The sequence below is a fragment of the Lampetra planeri genome, chromosome 10 (genome assembly GCF_965212315.1).
Source record: "Lampetra planeri chromosome 10, kcLamPlan1.2.h2, whole genome shotgun sequence".
Taxonomy (NCBI): Eukaryota; Metazoa; Chordata; class Hyperoartia; order Petromyzontiformes; family Petromyzontidae; genus Lampetra; species Lampetra planeri.
The window spans coordinates 6,382,266-6,402,832 of record NC_136116.1 but is presented as its reverse complement, the minus strand read 5'-3'; the positions used below and the strand labels follow the sequence as shown (position 1 = coordinate 6,402,832).

Below are 20,567 nucleotides of genomic sequence, written 5' to 3'. Positions count from 1 at the left end.
GGCTTAAGCAGCTAATTGGATTTGGCAAAGTGGAGCAGACAGAAAGCAACAATAGCTGACAGACTGTCCTCAAATTGTTGAGCGGTGACTGCATTCGCATTATGCACCGCATCAAGAATTCAGCTCCAGCTGCTGCTGCTGCACGAAGGGTAGTTCTCTGCGGATGAGTAATGCATTTGGATACTCCAGGGCCTAATAACTAGAAATAGTCCTCACAAAAAAGTTAACTCTTGATTAGCAACTGTATTGACAATTAAGAACATTATGAGACCTCCTTTGCCAGTAGCAAGATGTAGTAATAGGTTTTTACCCTTTTAATCTGACACCAAAACTGACACCTTTATACAAGGAATCATGTTTGCAAATTTCAAGGACAGTGCAAATCATTATCAGAGTGTCTCTTTTTGTTTGCATTTTGACTGCTTGTGTTGTGGTTATTGCAAACATGATCCCCTGTATAAAGGTGTCAGTTTTGGTGCCAGATAAAAGGGTAAAAACCTATTACTATATCTTGCTACTAGCAAAGGTCTCATAATGTAAATGCTTACCCCGAGCTCTCAATACTCTGATAGTGCGCTTTTTTTGAGTTGTACGCCTTTTAGCGTCATCTGGTCCAACACTAGCGGAGACTAGGCTCTAAGAAAAGCCGTCTCGGGTGTGGACCAATCAACTTCAAGGACAGTGCATATCATTATCAGAGTGTTTCTCTTTGTTTGCATTTTGACTGCTTGTGTTGTGGTTATTGCAAACATGATCCCTTGTATAAAGGTGCCAGTTTTGGTGCCAGATAAATGGGTAAAACCCAATTAAGAACATCTTTAAATGTACACGAATCAAATAACAAATGAACTCCTGCTAATAGTTGACATGGTAAACAATGGGTTGGGTTTGCAGTCTACAACAAAATCACCATGAACTTTCCCGGTCTCATCAGATCTGGGAAGCGAAGCTGCGTTCAACCTGGTCAGTACTTGGATATGAGACTGCCTGGAAATACGAGGTGTTGTAGGTTTGAACTGTGAGCTGGCCAGATGACAGTGCAGAAATGGATTCTTGAATCTGTGTGGTCGTTTGAATGTCATCTACTGGTATGTACGGTTTTTCTCTGGGTACTCCGGTTTCCTCCCACATGCCAATTTCTCAATATTGGAAGAGGATCAAACATCCCAATGCAGAACCATTTGGACAGAATATTCAGACTCGGTGAGTCTTTCCTGGATAAAGACAATTACAGAGGCTACATTTCGTATGTTTTATGTACAGGAGAAAAAACGATGCTATTTTTGGGGCAATTCATGTTCAAGTATTTTACCATTTAATCAAGTTGCATTGCAAGGTTTAAAATGTAAAAACTGTACATCGTGTAAAAAACAACACATTCATATGTATTGATATTATAGCGAGTGCATTGCTATAGTTTTTCATTGCCAGACTTTTATCCTAAAGAGATATTCGCCTTGATACAATGACCCACTTGCACATATTCCGATGCGTGAATGCAGGCTATTTTGAGACTGCAGCGCATCAAATGGTTGGGTGGCACAGCGCTGCTTAGATCCTGGGTTTAATGCAGGCAGGATCCACCTGTAACTAAACAGGGGTTTCAAGTGTTCAGTCAATAATCGCATGTAAAAAAAACCCTATCACATTGCATTACTTCCAGCTCGGATAATTTAAAACGTCATCGGTTTGAATGAACATTCCTCTGTGCCAGAGCGGGTAGTGAAGTGCTGCCCCCTACTGTGTCAGTGGTCACTTGAAGGGATCTTCGAGGTAGCAACTGGTACTAGTAGGAACCTCCTGGTTACACCAGCCCACATGGAATTATTGTGTCCGTCCGTCGTGCAGGGAGGGGCTGGGTGGGTAGGGAGGGGCTGGGTGGGGGGAGCTGGGTGGGGAGGGGCTGGTCACCCCGTGGTGCCCTTATAAAACTCAACGTTTAACCTACTCACGCCGACTTGTGCCCGCCCTCAGTCGGGCATATTTGCGGAATACACCACGCCGCCGTTGACCCTGGCCATTGACCGAGCAACCCAACGTTCCTACCAGCTCCCTCCGCAGGAATGTTATCCAGTTCTCTGGACCATTCCGTAACATAAAAGGTTGCCCTCTAATTGGATGGAAAATATTGAATGAACATTGCAGCACATCAACCACATGTTTTTGCTGTGGCCAGTAGTCACCTGCGTAACCAGTGGTGTAACATCCCAACGTGGATATGGTCAAGGCTCTGCAAACATCACAACGGACAAGCGAATAAAAAGTTAAAGGACCTTTGGCGAAGTGGGGTTTAGGTGTAGGATTAATGGGAAGGATATTAACGTACGATTTAAAGCATTCGTGACTGCAAGGATTCATCTTCTTGGTTCTTTCGGTAAAGTCACGTAGAATAAAAATAATAAAATAATAAAAATAAAACATAATTAAATAATTCTCACCTGGTGCCAGGATGTTGAGTGGAGTTTGTCTGGTGCCAGGATGTAGAGTGGAGTTTGTCTGGTGCCAGGATGTTGAGTGGAGGTTGTCTGGTGCCAGGATGTAGAGTGGAGTTTGTCTAGTGCCAGGATGTTGAGTGGAGTTTGTCTGGTGCCAGGATGTAGTGTGGAGTTTGTCTGGTGCCAGGATGTAGAGTGGAGTTTGTCTGGTGCCAGGATGTAGTGTGGAGTTTGTCTGGTGCCAGGATGTTGAGTGGAGTTTGTCTGGTGCCAGGATGTAGAGTGGAGGTTGTCTGGTGCCAGGGTGTAGAGTGGAGTTTGTCTGGTGCCAGGATGTAGAGTGGAGTTTGTCTGGTGCCAGGATGTAGAGTGGAGTTTGTCTGGTGCCAGGATGTAGAGTGGCGTTTGTCTGGTGCCAGGATGTTGAGTGGAGTTTGTCTGGTGCCAGGATGTAGAGTGGAGTTTGTCTGATGCCAGACAAACTGATGCCAGACAAACTCCACTCTACATCCTGGCACCAGACAAACTCCACTCTACATCCTGGCACCAGATAAACTCCACTCTACATCCTGGCACCAGACAAACTCCACTCTTCACCGTGGCACCAGACAAACTCCACTCTACATCCTGGCACCAGACAAACTCCACACTACATCCTGGCACCAGACAAACTCCACTCTACATCCTGGCACCAGACAAACTCCACTCAACATCCTGGCACCAGACAAACTCCACACTACATCCTGGCACCAGACAAACTCCACTCAACATCCTGGCACCAGACAAACTCCACACTACATCCTGGCACCAGACAAACTCCACTCTACATCCTGGCACCAGACAAACTCCACACTACATCCTGGCACCAGACAAACTCCACTCAACATCCTGGCACTAGACAAACTCCACTCTACATCCTGGCACCAGACAACCTCCACTCTACATCCTGGCACCAGACAAACTCCACTCTACATCCTGGCACCAAACTCCACTCTACATCCTGGCACCAGACAAACTCCACACTACATCCTGGCACCAGACACACTCCACTCAACATCCTAGCACCAGACAACCTCCACTCTACATCCTGGCACCAGACAACCTCCACTCTACATCCTGGCACCAGACAACCTCCACTCTACATCCTGGCACCAGACAAACTCCACTCTACATCCTGGCACCAGACAAACTCCACACAACATCCTGGCACCAGACAAACTCCACTCAACATCCTTGCACCAGACAAACTCCACTCAACATTCTGGCAGCAGACAAACTCCACTCAACATCCTGGCACCAGACAAACTCCACTCTACATCCTGGCACCAGACAAACTCCACTCAACATCCTGGCACCAGACAAACTCCACTCAACATCCTGGCACCAGACAAACTCCACTCTACATCCTGGCACCAGACAAACTCCACTCTACATCCTGGCACCAGACAAACTCCACTCAACATCCTGGCACCAGACAAACTCCACTCTACATCCTGGCACCAGACAAACTCCACTCAACATCCTGGCACCAGGTGAGAATTATTTAATGTTTTATTTTTATTTTATTATTTTTATTCTACGTGACTTTACCGAAAGAACCAAGAAGATATTAACGTAGTAGCTGGTTGGTTAGAGTTAAGGTCAGTGGGAGGGCGAGTACTACCGGCAGGTTGGTCAATTGGTTCATGATTTACGTGGGAAAGGAAGCATTGGTGGACAGCTGGCTCGTTGGCCAAGGTCAGTTGAGGGCTCCGATTACCGACTGGTTTGCGCGTTACGGTCAGTGAAAGGGATAATTGGTCCCGTGTTTGGTGCTCGTCCATTCCAGCCCCACACTGCTGGCCTCTCCTCCCCTTTGCAATGCATAATCTTTTCGGCGCTTTTTGCAGTGCTCCATTGCACGCAGATGCCTACTCAGTCAGACCAATTTGATGCTCACAGTGTATACAATTTGGATCGTTTCGTTAGAATATATCCATGCAGAGTTTTGCTTACAGACTTACAGATCAGTGGAGCCATCACTGGAGGCCGCGTTCCCCGTGTGTACTGCACGTGGCAGCAGAAATTAAATAATGAAACGCACGAAATAAAAAATGCAATGTTGCACTTTTCCGAGACCATATCCTAATCATGAAATAACTTTCACCCCTTTGCAAATTCACTGGTGGCTGAAGGCATCCCGCACGCGCGAGGCAATTCCACGTAGCTCCTTCTCCACGACGGCCATCCTGTTGGGCATGTTTCCTCCTTCAGCTGCCAGTCCACCATTAGTCTTGACCACCGGCCCCCATCCTTTCAAGCAACGTGTTCTGCCAAAGCCCACTTTTCTTAACTCAATAAGTCTTGACACTTGTACAGTCTTGCATCTATCCATTCTTGTCAGCATGTGCGTCTCTAAGCTTCTTTGCACTGAATTTCGATTTAAAGCTTTCGTGACTGCAGGGATTCATCTTCTTGGTTCTTTCGGTAAAGTCACGTAGAAGGGAAGTAATAAAATAATAAAAATAAAACATAATAAAATAATTATCTCGACATTTCGGCTACAACGCAAGCAGCCGTCCTCAGGTGAGGAAATTCTTCATTCTTCACATGAAGAAGGCTGCTTGCGTTGTAGCCGAAACGTCGAGAGAATTATTTTATTATGTTTTATTTTTATTATTTTATTACTTCCCTTCTACGTGACTTTACCGAAAGAACCAAGAAGATTCTTTGCACTAAGTTTTTGTTCTGATGAATATCAACAGACCAATGTGGCTCTCAGCTTGTTTTCAGGTTGTCTGACTTGTGCCAAACACAAGGTAACCCAACACGTCCAGAGCTATAGAGCACAACTGCAAAAAAATCTAGGCAGCAGTAACATGCCGACGTGCCTAAAAAAACTTTCAATCATTGTATATTATCTATGAAATATTCATCATGAATTCAAAATACCGATAGAAAATAAGCTGCATTGACGTAACATTGTTGAAAGACATTTAATATGGGATACGTGGGTTGGAAAATGAGCAAAGTTATATATAAAATAAGGAAATGCATTCTATAATTACTGTATCATCATGTGACTCATCCATGACAAGACTCGGTATTACTCAGTGTAATTATTGCCTGGCACATGTCGGTGACACACACGACTACACACGAGAGGGAGTGCGGAGTTACAACTATGGAGAGCTCATGGCTCCACCTATCAGCTGAAGGAGGAAATGTCTATAATGCACTTGAGATGCGCCAATAAAATATCGTGCTTCAAGCCTGAAATGTAAAGAATCTTTTATTTTTAGCCTTGCTGCATACTTTAGTAAAAAGTAAAAGTAGATTTCCGCAAATTCATTTACACTGGGTATGATACATTATTCCAGCTTGTATTGATATGCTTAATCTATAACTCCATCACTTTTACACTTGCCAAACTTAGATCTGATTGATACATTGAATGTAGACCACAGTAAGTTATACCAAAAGTAACCGATAGAGTAATTCGGAGTCAGAAAAACATGAAAAACGTATGGTTCATAAAAAAATGGTTCATGCCAGGCCATATAATCTAAATTACTATTTCAGTCCAAGCTCAACACCTTTCTTTGTTTACTCGGCATATGAACAATTTTTTTTAATACTACACAATCAAACTTTTGCTGGCTGGTGCACGGGCAAACAATTGCACGTTGATGACATCACCCACATCCCTGGTCACGCCTCCACCAACCCACCCTCTACCCAGGCTGTGGTATCACATGCAAAATGCACTGCCAGTGCGAATCTCTCCAAAATAAATATGCCCAGTTTCTGTATAGTGTGATGAGATCCGGTTACATATACGTGTCACAGAAGTACAAATTATAATTGTAAGGGGCCTAAAACCTACGAACTACACACCCAAACACGTGGGATTTTTGTACACAAAGAGCAGCTGAGAGAAAGTAGAAGAAATTATCTTACATCAAAGATAGATTTTTTTTGCAAATAAAACTCTTCCCAAATCACACTTGAGCAGCAAAAGTTTTAATTTACTTTCTTTCCCTTCCCCTTGCGATTCGGAGTCTTCTTTCTTTGCATCGCTTTAGGTTTGAGTGGACTCGGTGACGGAGGTGTGGGTTCCTCTTGGGCTGGAGCGGCTTCCTCAGAGGTGCAAGGAGTCGATACGGCCACTTTTTTGGGAGGAGAGCGGAAGGTGATCTCGTCATCGTCGTGGCCGGCTAGCCAATCCATATCGATCTCGGCAGGATCCACCGTCTTCGATGTTTCCAGAGCCTACACAGACAATATTTCATTAAATGTAATATTTTGAAAAATAGACGTCATATAATAACTAAACAAAACCTCAACAATATTCATCAATAATACGGATGTATCGGACAATCACCCTCTTCATACTCAATTGCTATCAAATTCAGGTCTATCACATTTTAGATTTTTCCTTTTAAGGTGGTATTATTCATGTGTTGAGGGTTTTTTTTATTATACTTGTACAAAACTGCCAAACACAGCATCAAACAATGTGATAGATTAATTAAAAAGTTACTATGTAAATGGACACTAAATAATATATGAATATAAAGATTACTTTTTCAGTTTCCTCTGTCTCCTTGGATTCTTCGATGTCTTCAGTTTCATTCCCAGGTACTTCGGGTATTTCCTCAATGGTTTTCGTACTTGTCTCTCCTTTACTTTTTTTTGCTTTCTTGCCCGCCTTGAAGTACAAAATCATGTTTAGAAAAATATTAAAAATCACACACATGCAAACAAGTCTGGCTCCAAGTTTCCCGGATGGGGGCCCAGAGTAGAACCAGGGGCTGTGGGAGCCACTTTAATAATCTTATTTCATATGGCAGGAAAAGCTTACAATGAGATGCATTTGTTAGCAATGTTACATTCTGAGTGCCACAGAGTGCCAAGACATCACACCACGCATGCCATATGATGTCTTTAGCTTAGCCACTAATTCCTTTTGTGCTGGGTTTCCCACCATGTTTTGGACAACCCGTTTGATCAACTTATCCAGTTTTCTTTTCGCATGTCCTTAATAGGAAGACAACTTTACCCTAAAATTGTATTAATTGTAATTTCCTTTATCACAGAAAGACAAAATTGAATGCGTTTACACAGTGAATCTTAGTGAAAAATAAATTTCTACATTAATCTAAAAAACAGGAATATTAAATAACGAAATCTACTCACCGCAGTTGCGAGAATCTTTTTTGCATCCACTGCCTGAAAACGAGAAAAGGGTTAATGCTTAAAACATAAAATACAAGGCACATGGGATAACTGCTGAACATCGATTGGTAGTTTTGATCCACAAGTGCAAGTTCAAAACTTGCTCGTAAATGATATTATCAATATTATTTCATGTAACTTTTTATTCCCGATATTTTACATGAATAAAAAAAGCCTTGACGTGGCATAAAGTGACATTTTAGTTGAACTACACAGCACTAATGTAGTTTATATCGGCCAGCTTTACGACTACAACATTGGGGGGGGGGTGTAGTTTAACTATACCATTACATGAACGACGTCATATTAACATGACAAAAATATTAACCTAAAAATAGTCAACTCCCAATGATCCAGGAAAATGGTGGAAGGGGTGACCCAGATAGAACACCGATAATTAAAACACATAAATGAGACAATAGAAATATTTGATGACATTTGAATGACATACATAGAATGTACCGTCTGCTTTTTTTAAGAAATTGGTTCACTTTCCGGTCCCGCAGGCACCGAGTCACTGTCCCTCGACGAGCGAAGATTAACCCAGCGAGCTTCAAGATATAGTTTTTACTTTTATGCAAGCACGGTTAAACCGCGACCCAAGTAATCTGACCATAAATACTCAATTTTATTTCATTAAAACGATTGTAAAATACGTACAAATCCAGGGAAGTCATAGTCGATGCCACAGCTGGCCAGCTTCTTGCGTTTTTTCATCTCCTTGCTTAGAAGGCGCTTTGTCATGCGGACAGCCTGCTCCGGTGTACGTTGACGGTTGTTGCGCTTCACGGCTGGGAAGGTTGGCATGTGAAACTTTCGGTTGGCTCCCACAAAGAGCTTTTCGTGCACTTTGTCTGGAGGGATGTACTCGCCTGTTCAACATACAGAAACAGGACGCGGGTTAGTGTTTCCTTTAAACGATGTCGCGCAACATACGTTAAACTTCTTTCACACTGCAGTAGCAAAATATATTTTGGGAATAACGAGCATGCATCTCTGAAGGAGGAATACGGTTCTTACACTGTTTGCGACCGATAAAAACATATTAAACATGCGTGCCTTATGCAGATGCAAGAATCACATTTCACTCCCGTCAGCGATTTTCGCTGTCGGATTCACTCGGTGATCTGAGCTCAATTCCCGACCATGGATAACACCAGTTGCAAGTGATAGTAAAATCGGTTTCAGGTCCCCCCATTCACCAAACTCCACTTAACCTACTTGGTTAAGTATCATCGAACAATGTCCGATCAATGGCAGTATAAATTCTAAAATATGGCATTTAGGCCTTCTGTCAACAGGTGTCCCAGGCGTAATCACAACAAATTACTCCATTGCGTGTCCACCATCCAGGTCAGTTCACACCACCTAACTTTTTTTTTTAAACACGTGTTACAGCTAGTTTCATAAAACAAATCAGGAACTATCATGCAAATGTATTAAGTAACGCTTTCCAACATACGTTTGTTTTTGGTAATGGCAGGCTGGACGTTGATGCGTAGCCATCAGGGGAGGCAAATAGTATATTTTTTGCTCTGGTTTGGCTATCAAAGTTCTGACCAACCCTTCGATCAATTTGGTCAGTTTTCAAAAGGGCACGTCCCTCATAGAAACACAAACTTATACTATACATTCACTCATATTAGATCATCTTAATGGGAGTTACAGTGCCTTTCTTGTTACAATCAGACGAAATACAGCACATGCATTAACACTTTCAAACAATAAATGGAAAGCGTTATACAACAGTATGAACAGTCATTTGGAGCATCAAACTTACACTTCAGCAGGCGCTCGTAGAAAAGGTAGTTGTTCATAGTGTTTGCAACAATTTTGGCCACTTCTTCATATTCAAACTCCACGTAGCCATAGCCCTTGGGCTGCCCAGTCTAAAAGGAGAAAAACAATACATTTCTACAGGTAAACAACAAAGCATTGTGACATCCACGCAATTATGATGCGCTCTTGACACACACATACAGATTATATATACTGTAAGTGGTGCAATCAACAAAAGCTTAATTCCATTATATAAAATTCTCTATTCACAAAACTCAACTCAGAACCTGGCTGGAGAGCAAACAGTATCATTGACGCGAGCTACACTGGGACAGTGTTAAGGAGGATAGGACAGTACCAACATGTACATTGAGCCCAATTTGTACTGCGTTAATTGCGTTATGTATAATCAATATTAAATATATACATGTTCCCTTAAAGCCTTGTCAGACCCTGGATTGAAATTATTTTTCAGTACAGAAAAACTCGGCATTATGGTATTATAAATTCACGTATTTACTAAAATCCGTATGAAGTGACCATCTAGACGAGCAACTCGCACGTGCTTGGGATGAAACCATCCATCTCTCACAGCAAACAAGTTATATAGCCATGTCTCTCTCCACTTTTCTCTTGCCATTTCTGTGCTGTATATATGCTTAAATGCGGCTAATTCCTTGGCAAAAGCCGACTGGCCTATTCTGAAAAGCCAGAAATATCAAATCATAAGCTTTGTATTCCATGGGGGCCCAAAAGTAAATTTTCACGCATAAATGCATACCAATCAGGTGGATGAGTGGGGCATTGGCTAGCTGGAATCAAATTTCGATTTAAAGCTTTCATGACTGCAGGGATTCATCTTCTTGGTTCTTTCGGTAAAGTCATGTAGAATATTATTTTATTATGTTTTATTTTTATTATTTTATTATTTACATTCTACGTGACTTTACTGAAACAACCAAGAAGATAGCTGGAATCAATTCCAAGCCATGGCTAAAATCAGTAGCGAGTTAATTCTGAACCGGTTCTGAGTACCTCCTTCAGTATGGTCAATCAACCCCCGTGACCGACATGGCGTGGTGGAGCATTCGTCCAGTATCGGATTGATGTAAATGCATGAATGACAATTACCCGCTTGCTTCTTGAGAGGCGAATCCGCGTCACTTTGCCGAACTGATTGAAGAACTTCTTTACTTGAATCTCGGCGAACCCGTGTGGCATGTGGCCCAGGTAGACCACGCCGCGCCTGGCTATAGCGCCCTGCGCACCACACATTTCAAAGTGCACAGTTCAGCATTTGACACAGCGAGAGATTAATTTCTGCCAGCTATGCCTAGATGGGTGAGACTTGAAACATATTTCAGTATCTTACCGCTTGCGACGGCAGTGAATAAACAGACTATGCCCGTGCATGTTTATGTACGTGCGGGGTAGCGAGATGTTTAACGAGCAAGTTAATATAAACACATTTTTTTGGCTGCTTTCAGGGCTACGTCGTCAGCAGAGTGCATTGCAGATAATTCCGCTGCTGTACAGTATCAATTACTCTCGTCATCACCAACCCGCACAAGACCAGCATTAAGTTTGATCATACCTACGGCGTGGTGAGGCCCTCATCCAGCAGTGGATTGACAAATGGCAGTAGACACGTAACCAAAAAAAACCAGCACGTTTAACCCTTCACAAGCCAGGCAGCGAGAGCACGTTCAACCCTTGACAAGCAATACATTTGCAACATTACTCAAAGAAAATACATTGCGAATATACGATTCTAAAGGCCGCCCCCTAGGATCAAGCCCAGTCGGGCTCAGGGCCCGAACTTGAAACGCGCGGTTCGCGAGCGACCGTAGAGGGGAGATCGAACCGTGGTGGGGGGAGTGGGCTTCATCGTCTTGACTCTTCTCGAGACCTCGCGCTGCCGGTCGGGTTTCGGCGCCAGCTTCGCGTCTTGAGCCACGGAAGCCTCCTCCTTATGCGTGGCCATGGCTCTACTGTACAAGAACACTGTACTCCACGTGCTTCCCCGCCGCGGTGCACGCCGGGATTGTTCGGGCCCAGAGTGGGGGAGGGGCGGGGGCACCCGCGCCCTTCCCTGTGATTGGCTAATAGAGCCGAGGCGACTCGTGGTTGGCCAATCAATAGGCGCGGCTAATATAGAGATCAGTGATTGGCCGATTGCTTTTACGAGCCAGGCGTTTCATAAATCAAGAGGAGTTGTGGAACCGATATAATTAACAAAGGAAAAATTCTGACTTAAAAAAATAACAAAGGAGAAACAGACAATCTCATCTTCTCAATTACTCTACATACAAATAAAAGTCCTTACACGATCCGTCATGATCGGTTCTCCGGTCAGGATTATGTTTGTGATTGGACCACGCAAGAGGCCGCCCCTCTTGACTGTTGATTCGCTACTCTGACGGTGGATACACCCCCCCCGCCTCGTGAAGCCCCTCCCCTCCCCGACGAAGCCCTGCCCATTCCTCCATGAAGCTCCTCCACCACGAAGCCCTGCCCACTCCACCATGAAGCTCCACCCCCACGAAGCCCTGCCCACTCCACCATGAAGCTCCTCTCCCACGAAGCCCTGCCCACTCCACCACGAAGCTCCTCCCCCACGAAGCCCTGCTCACTCCACCACGAAGCCCTGCCCACTCCACCACGAAGCCCTGCTCACTCCACCACGAAGCCCTGCCCACTCCACCATGAAGCTCCTCCCCCACGAAGCCCTGCCCACTCCACCACGAAGCCCTGCCCACTCCACCACGAAGCTCCTCCCCCACGAAGCCCTGCCCACTCCACCACGAAGCTCCACCCCCACGAAGCCCTGCCCATTCCTCCATGAAGCTCCACCCCCACAAAGCCCTGCCCACTCCACCATGAAGCCCTGCCCACTCTTCCATGAAGCCCCCCCCCCCTCTCAAGCAAAGCCCCTCCTCCCTGGTTACACAATTCATGGAGCCAAGATAATTGTTACGGTTAGTCCCAGAAAAATAACCTACATCATTTCCGAAAGCTTTTTCTTTACTTTCCATTCATTCATGTACAACGCATTATGCACTCATGTTTGCACTTCCAAAAAAAATAGAGAAAATAAAAAATGCAAAGCTATTAACATAAATACAGCTACCAGTGTAATCAAATCTAATTAAATGAGTACATGTATACAGAATTGAAGTACACGTGACAGCAGATGCGTCATGGAGGGGGGGGGGGGCTTGAGCCCAGGCCACACGGAGAGCCAGTGCATTTAACATTTCCCTGCTCACATCATCATCAATCCACCACCAGTACACTTGACGATTACTTGATTACCACACACAAAAGGCATAGGGCCCACAAAGGACACTGGGGACTTCAAAAGCCAGCCAACCACCACATGTAGTTTTGGAGATCAGCGGCAGGTGGTGCTAGTGCACCGGAGTACATGGGCAGGGTCCCTAAAAGGAAAAGTTGGACGGGGGGAGGGGTTCTCCAATCAGTCCTTGCACAAAGGTCAATGTCATCACTGTTGGAGATGCTACTTCACCTTTGACACAATCTCGGTCGCTCCGCTTTAAGGGCGATAATAGTTTTGCGTCCAGCTGGGATGATGTCTGTGAAAGGGATGGTGTCAGCCGTGCCTGTAGCAGCTGTAAAGGGCTCTCAAGTGGCTTCAGGTAGTGGGTGGGCGGGCAGGGGGGAAATCGCTTTAAAGAAAGGTCCGCTCGGAGAGTAAACCCTGCCAAGTTGTTGACGGTGGCAAATGTTACTGCTCTGCAACATTCTTCACATTTTATAAACGGCGCTTTTTTATGGCTTGCAATGCTTCCCTCCTGTTTCCCCCCCCTACCATAAACCAACAGACGTAACAACACACCTTCTCATATTATAAAGTACTTCGTTTTGGGGAGCGTTTATGAACTATTTAGACGTGACATTCGGCAGTCAATGGCAACAAAGTGGTCGCCCCCACAGGATGTGTATTAATGCTTGCGTGTTAACCTGTGGCACAAATGCTTCTCCCCACCACCCCCCTATCTTGCATCAATCCAGTTGCCTGTTTAGAGCACTGCCTGGCCAAGGTGAAAATGAGAGATGGAGACAGCTCGGACATATATACAGCTGTTACACACCACAGTCGGTTTATGTTTTGGGCGGTCAGCTGCAGGTTTCATGAGCCAAACAGTTAATCTACCCACGTTGACTCGTAAAATGGACAAGTACTGTGCATGCCCGTTGTTGGTTTACATAAAAATGTGTCTGGCCATCACATGCAGGACTACGATCACTGCACGCCTCGACGTTCGAGTGTCCGTCCCCCGTCCCCCCAAGTCCGTGCTGCTCTCAACACAAATGTCTCACAATTTCCTTTGCTACCTTTTGATTGTATATATTTTTTTTACATTTGTTTGTAACATTTTATGGATTCCATCGTGAATGCTTGTGTTGGAAGAGTTTTTTTTGCTCACAAGATGGGCTCTCAATCTGAAGCCAAATGGTCCACACGGCATCTTAAGTGTTATATAAAAACTATAAAAATGCAAAGTGTACCAACATAAAACAGGATGAATACATGATGCTCGATGGTTCTTTTTGTTTGCTTTGAATTAAGTTCTATCCTGGCTTACATGTTATCATTGATGTTCAAATAATGTATATTTGTACACAGAACACGGTGCCATTGATTCAGAATGAGGTACCAAGACAGTAACACGGTCGTATTGTGCTGAATTTCAACACGCAGGGGATTGCGAGTGTCACATTATATCAGTCGTGCCACATTATTTCAGCAAGTGGCACCCTGCACACCAACATCAGCTGAATTTCAACTGCACAAAGCATTGGTTTCAACCAAGCTGAAAGTCAAGGGCATTGGAAGCCCTTCCACCACACCGTGCATCAGTAAATTGGCTTACCAAATGCTTTCCAGAATTACACGCCAGTATTGCAGACCACTATTGCATTAGTGACTGCTCTGAAAAGAACATTACGATAACTGCTCTAGACAGAACATTGAATAATCAATACCACCCGATAGCTACTGGGCCAACATAAGTTGTGCCGAATAAAACTCGCCCTTTCCTCCCATTATTTCAACACTAAATTTCAAGTTTATTTACTTCTCGTTTAAGGCTAACTAAACACATTTTATGTTTAGAAAAAAATGCAAGAGAAAATATTTTCTACATTAAATAAAATAATTGTCCCGTATATATTTGTTTCTAGTCCAAGTATAATGATGGTTTCTTGAAGCCTTAGCAGCATCTGATAACCAAGTTCGAAGTAAAAAAAACACACACATTTTACACACACAAACCAACAAACCACTGCTGCTTTTACAATGTTTACAGCTAAAACCACGTTATCCATCCACACTAAACTCTACACCTTAATGTCACTGTGCCTACTGGGACATGCGCATTAGCACATGCATTATTGATAATCTGAGCGAGTATGTTTAGGGTTAAAACACACGCGTGTGGCACCGCGTGATTCATTTGGACCAATTGTGTAGCTCGCAGTCATGAGCCACAGCCTTCAAAAATAAAACTGTATTTCTCAATCGGCATAATTACAGTTACACATCTCACAGCAGCTGTTAATGACCGTGATTTTCGAAGATGTCGGCAGACAGCTGTGTGTGCGAGGTGCTTTTTGTGCGGGTGAAGTTGCTTAAAGGTAAGGGAATCTGCTGTGCTACTTCGCAGTAGCATCAATTATTTCAGGGTGGCAAAGAAAGGCTTCCTTCACATTCCCTCTCCTCCTGCTTCTGTAATGGTGGTCACTTCAGCCAGCCATGATGTCAGTCAGTCGACAGTGTGCTACACCAATGACACATCGTTCTCAAATACTGAGACCATCACAGCACGGCCAATGTCAAAGACCGCTCTTGCGTGCACACAGGGCTCCTCTGTGACAAACCATGTTTGATGACAAACGAGAGCGCACTTTCCCAAGTCGGGGTCCCCCTCCTATCTTCGCAAAGCATCCGGCAATGAAGCGTTGGTGGCAAGAGTAGTTGTGCAGAATGATGCATAGTTCCAGATAACGACCACTGTCCTTTTTCAGTTCTTAATTTTGTCCCAAAATAAATTAAGCCGGTCGTGGAGAGCGCGCGGTGGTGGTGGTGGGGGGGGGCAAGGTGTCGATAGTATGAGCGCCGTCAACAACGCCGACCGCAGAACGGCGGCGATCAGAGGATGACGCAGCAGCGGCACAGGCGGGAGCGAGGGCCGGGCACCACCTGCGGGGGGGTGCTGGGTGCAAAGTACGCGTGCACCTTGATGTTGGGCAGATGAGCCTGCAAAAAGGGAGACAGCGTGGGGGTCCACGGTGAGTAAAAAAAAGAGTGAAATGTGACGCGACAGCTGCACGAACGCGTCTCCACATCAACTGCGAATGACTGTGACAGACTGGACACTCGCACTCTGACGGCATGTCAGTTCAGTAATTACTTCAACAGTGCGCACAAGCAGGCTCAGAGCTAGGGATATGCACCTAGGCTGTGATTTGCTTCAGGGTTGACATTAGAAATAGGAATTGTGAACAGTGGTTATGATAAAGATGGCATCTGTGCAGACTTCACACTTATAAATAAATAAAAATCACTGGCAGTCTATAATGTAGACTTATTCTTGGTTCTTTCAGTAATAAAAAATACAATTAAATAAAAATATATAAAAAAACACGACATTACAGAATGCCAATATGCTCACCAAGCTTAAAAACCAGGCTACAGTCTACATTATAGACTGCCAGTACACTCACTCCAATTAAGAACCAGGCTACAGTCTACATGAATGTTTTTTTTGTTTTTGATGTTATTTTTATCATTTTTATTCCCTTTACTCGTATTATTATTTTTCTATCTATGTGACTTTACCGAAAGAACCAAAGAATATGAATAGGGCTAAGATAATTTATAATCCTTTGTTCATCCACTGCTGGATGTAGGCCTCCTTCCACCGAGTCCCTTGGCGCTGGGCACTGCATGGGAGGCGCGGTACGAGCATGAAATGACGGTGGTCACGGTGAAGGTGGCAACGCACCCGCAGGCGTTTGATTCCGGCGCGTGTGATCTGCTGGCAGTCGTAGAGCTCCACGCGCTGCAAACTCTGGCACCCCTTGAGGTGCTCGAGGGAGGCGTCCGTCACCAGCGGGCAGTTGTCCAGCTCCAGCACAGTGAGCCGCTCGTGCGAGCACGCGCCGTTCGTGAGGTGCCGGATGCCGTCGTCCGTGATCAGCTCGCAGTGCGACAGGCTCTGCGCGGTAGGCGTGTAACCAATCGGGGATCAATTTGTCACCGAATATTTTCCTCGGTCACTGGTAGATTGGAGTGGCCGGAACATGACGAGTAGTCACATCCATAGCGAAGAATATGGATGCGGTGTGTTGAGTGTGGAAACATATTTTCGGATCGCTGACCCAGACAGACCTGGCTGAGATGAAGCCCTCTGTGTTACAGGGTAATTATTTGGAGATTTAAATCAATTATTATGCTCACAATATATATGTCACCATACAGCCCTTTTGTCAATCGACTGCTGGATGAGAATCTCTTCAGGTTATTTGATCATATTTCACCATGCTAGTCAATGCGCGTTGCAGAACGCGGAGAGAACAGACGTACAGTACAGCGATGCATTTGGCTGAACCACCCTCTGCTGACTACGCAGCCTTGAATCAGCCTACGCATGTCTTATACGTGGTGGTCAACCATGCAATCACTCTCCAGGCTGCTTAGCTTCCAAGATCTACCAAAGTAAGGAACATTCCAGGTGATTTGGGTGAAAACAATGCGCATGAATTGTGCGTGAATCGGTTATATTCCACTAGAGTGCGTTATACGTAAAGGCTTCACACGACCTCATGCAGCCACTGGAGGTGCTACATTCACCAATTCACCGACCCACGAAGGTGGCGATTCGTTACACACCTACTCTGCGGAGTGTGGTGCGAAGGAGACGAATGGGAGTGAAATCATATAAAAGAACCCTCACAAGCAGAGGGTGCAGATATATATTTGTCTCAATAACAAAGCCAGAATATATGGTCAAGACGTATGCAATTGGAAATGTTTTGCTCACCAGCACGGTAAGGCGAGGACAATTTATGGAGAGCTGCATCAGGGTGGCATCTGTTATCTGAACAACAAAAAATAATCAAAGTACAGACCTGAGATTGAAAACAATGAGGTTAGAATGTTTTGGTGCGATTCTACCTGTGCACAAATTTAATACATTTGGTAATCTAGCCATTTTAATAGCGAAAGGCTAAGGGCGAAGGTGCTGTTTCTCAGACATATATAGTCGGCTAGTACAAGGCGATGTTGGTATATGGTTTTTACCCAATTAAAGTGATTGTTGGTGTTTGAGAAACCAAAAATTACAACAGCAATTAACGTTCACCAAGCAAGCTGAAGAATGCATTTGGTACTTCCTGAAACAAAAATCAACCAAAAGGTGCATTTAGCACCGACTCTGAAAGGACATCAGTGGCTCAGTGCATTACTCCAATGCTCAAGGTGAAACATGTATCAAAGTAAACACATGTTTAAACTGTACTTCGGGGCTAATGTTCTTATCAGTTAAGTCATTGCTGTTCAAAGAGGCATGCGAGTTCTGTTATAAAACATACCAGGATACACTCTTCCAAGTCCATCTTCTCCAGCTCGTGGCAGTTCTGAAGCGAGATGAAACAAGTCATGTGGTTTACCATCATCCAAGTTGGAACAATCAATCCATCGTGTGACGGAGTAACCTGCGATAGAAATGTATAATGTGCTATTGTGGAGAGACGTTATGAGCAATAAATCAACCTCTGTTCTTGTATCTTTACAGAGGTATGTTTCAGTCTACGTGCCTATTGTTCTCTACCCTTGTTAAGCAAAAGCATCTAAACACATTCAAACACTCTCCTGTAAATGATATACTCTCATCAGGCAAAAGAGTGGGCGCAGGCTATAAACAAAATGTAATAACACACGCAACAAGGTGATTTCTAGACTAAAAAGGTCAAGTGACAATTACACAGGTTCTCCGATCGTCCCTTGCACATCATGTAAACTAAAGTGAAAACTGAAGTGAAAACTAAACTATTTCCACTGAGCTAAACTTCTCTTTTTCAGAAGCGACCTGGTCACAGATGATAATCAGGTGGAAATTTATAGCAGCCAAATACTCTAAAAGAATGTTCCTAAATGGAGTGAAAACTTGACGGAGAGAAAAATCCATGCGACCACGAGGGGGAACAGACAACCTCGAAATTTACAGGTGTCAGGGTCGGGATGAAACCCATTACTTCCTGTACACCGGGCGAGGTAGTTAATATCACGCCATGGTGGCACCTAGAAATCATCATCATATTGTGATGATATATACATGGTGGCAGACTTATTTTAGATCACCCAATCAATAGCCAAACACTAGGACTATACTTTGTACAGCAGCAAGACAAACTAGGCTGTGTGCATTGTACATGTAGTTTGGAAATTCCATGCGACATTCAAGACTTGATGGGAGGACTGATCCATTGGTCACGATCGCACGTTATGCCATCTATAAAGAACCTTTTGCGAGCACTATTACCAGCAGGATTTGTTGAAGCAAGCAAACAGTGGACTAGTTTTGACATACAGAGACTCATGAACAGTCAGCCATGCTGGTTTAGAACAATGGCACTGTCTTACCCGAGCCAGGACCTGGAAACCAGCGTCTGACAACTGGGAACAGCTGGACACCTCCAAGATCCTGAAACACAGAGCCAAATCACTCAGCCAGGCAACGTGTGGATAAAACCAGACCGTTTGACAAGCAATGGACAAGCAGCCGAGATTCTGTGCCTGTACCACAAGCAAAAGGGATGTCGGGTCGACTTTGATTTGATTGGTAACACACGTGCTCTTCACGTGGCTTTTTACGTTAATTGTTCATTAATGGGACCACCGATTCCGCCGCTCCCTTCCAGAGCGCCCAAGTGCTTCGAGACGGTGTTCTGCAGTCGGTGCCATTTACAGATTTCTGTGAAAGGCGTCATACGCGTAAACAAAGTGAGGACGAGAAAAATAAACTGACTTCGGTATTGGGGGGGGTGGCGGGGGTGCGGGAACGAACCGCAGCTGTGGGCAGTTGTGTCCCAGCGCGTTGAGCACGGCGTCCGTGAGGGCCGTGCAACCCGACAAGGAGAGCGACTGCAGCTTGTGGCAGCCCCGGCACATGGTGATCACGCCCTCGTCCGTGAGACGCTGCACACAGACACCGCCGCCACGCTCCGTGACACACCACCACGCACGACTGCATACCACATCACACCGCCATATGCTACGACATACCACCACGCACCAGCATACACCAGCACACACCACCACACACAACATACCACTACACACCACCATGTATCATACTGCACCAGCATGTACCACTAAAAACACACTACGACATACCACCATGTACCAACATGTGCCCCGATGCACCATGATGCAATACATAACTTAACATGACGGCCCGCCACTCGCTCACAAGCACGTGAGTGTCAGTGCATGACCCAGCGGTGTAATTTTGCGATGATTTGCTCACCACTGGGTTGGCTCTGACTGCCCGATTATTCCACCACCCACGCATTGTTGTGCAGGTTAATGCAGTGTCAACTGTGAGCCACGTGGTGGCACCAACGCAAGGCAAGATCCACTATCACTGCAGACATCGTAGTCGGTTCGTGATTATTTAGGGGCGACTTTGAAATGAGTTGTCAAAATTCAGGGTCACAATTTGATTAAAGAATCGATTCTTTTTTTATGACATTGCGGTAAATGTAGCGACATCTAGTGGTTGGAGAGTTGACACGAACCCGTAATATATTATGTGGACCAAAGGGAAAACATAACTTAAATCTTGACTCAAAGCTTTCGTGACTGCGGGAATTAATGTTTTTTGGGTCTTTCGGTAAAGTCATGTAGACCAAATTTTTTTTACAAAAAACTACGACGTTTCGATCACAACACAAGCAATCGTCATCCTCCTGGGCCATAGCTAACACGAGTGACGAGCGAGATATGAACCTAACCCTGACCTTCCACTGATGACGATTGCTTGTGTTGCGATCGAAACGTCGTAGTTTTTTTTATTCTACATGACTTTACCGAAAGACCCAAAAAAT

General features: G+C 44.6%; 2 protein-coding genes across 2 annotated transcripts in view; both read right to left on the bottom strand.

Annotated features, from left to right (window-relative positions):
* Window positions 1-5,394: 5,394 nt before the first annotated feature.
* Window positions 5,395-11,787, bottom strand: NIFK (nucleolar protein interacting with the FHA domain of MKI67). The gene is made up of 7 exons (XM_078598092.1): window positions 11,296-11,787; window positions 10,563-10,691; window positions 9,433-9,541; window positions 8,313-8,524; window positions 7,614-7,646; window positions 7,000-7,125; window positions 5,395-6,686 (listed from the first exon to the last, which is right to left on the bottom strand). The coding sequence occupies exons 1-7, from the start codon at window positions 11,413-11,415 to the stop codon at window positions 6,438-6,440; spliced, it is 978 nt and encodes a 325-aa protein (XP_078454218.1). The 5' UTR covers window positions 11,416-11,787; the 3' UTR covers window positions 5,395-6,437.
* A 650-nt stretch (window positions 11,788-12,437) lies between these two features.
* LOC144720922 (F-box/LRR-repeat protein 20-like) overlaps window positions 12,438-20,567 on the bottom strand; it is a 39,236-nt gene continuing 31,106 nt past the window's right edge. The window contains exons 10-15 of the mRNA XM_078598091.1: window positions 19,526-19,656; window positions 19,102-19,162; window positions 18,051-18,095; window positions 17,501-17,557; window positions 16,463-16,675; window positions 12,438-15,714 (exon numbers count right to left, since the gene is read on the bottom strand). Of these exons, the coding sequence (XP_078454217.1) occupies window positions 15,607-15,714; window positions 16,463-16,675; window positions 17,501-17,557; window positions 18,051-18,095; window positions 19,102-19,162; window positions 19,526-19,656 (615 nt within the window). The 3' untranslated portion in view covers window positions 12,438-15,606. The remainder of the gene's footprint in view (window positions 15,715-16,462; window positions 16,676-17,500; window positions 17,558-18,050; window positions 18,096-19,101; window positions 19,163-19,525; window positions 19,657-20,567) is intronic.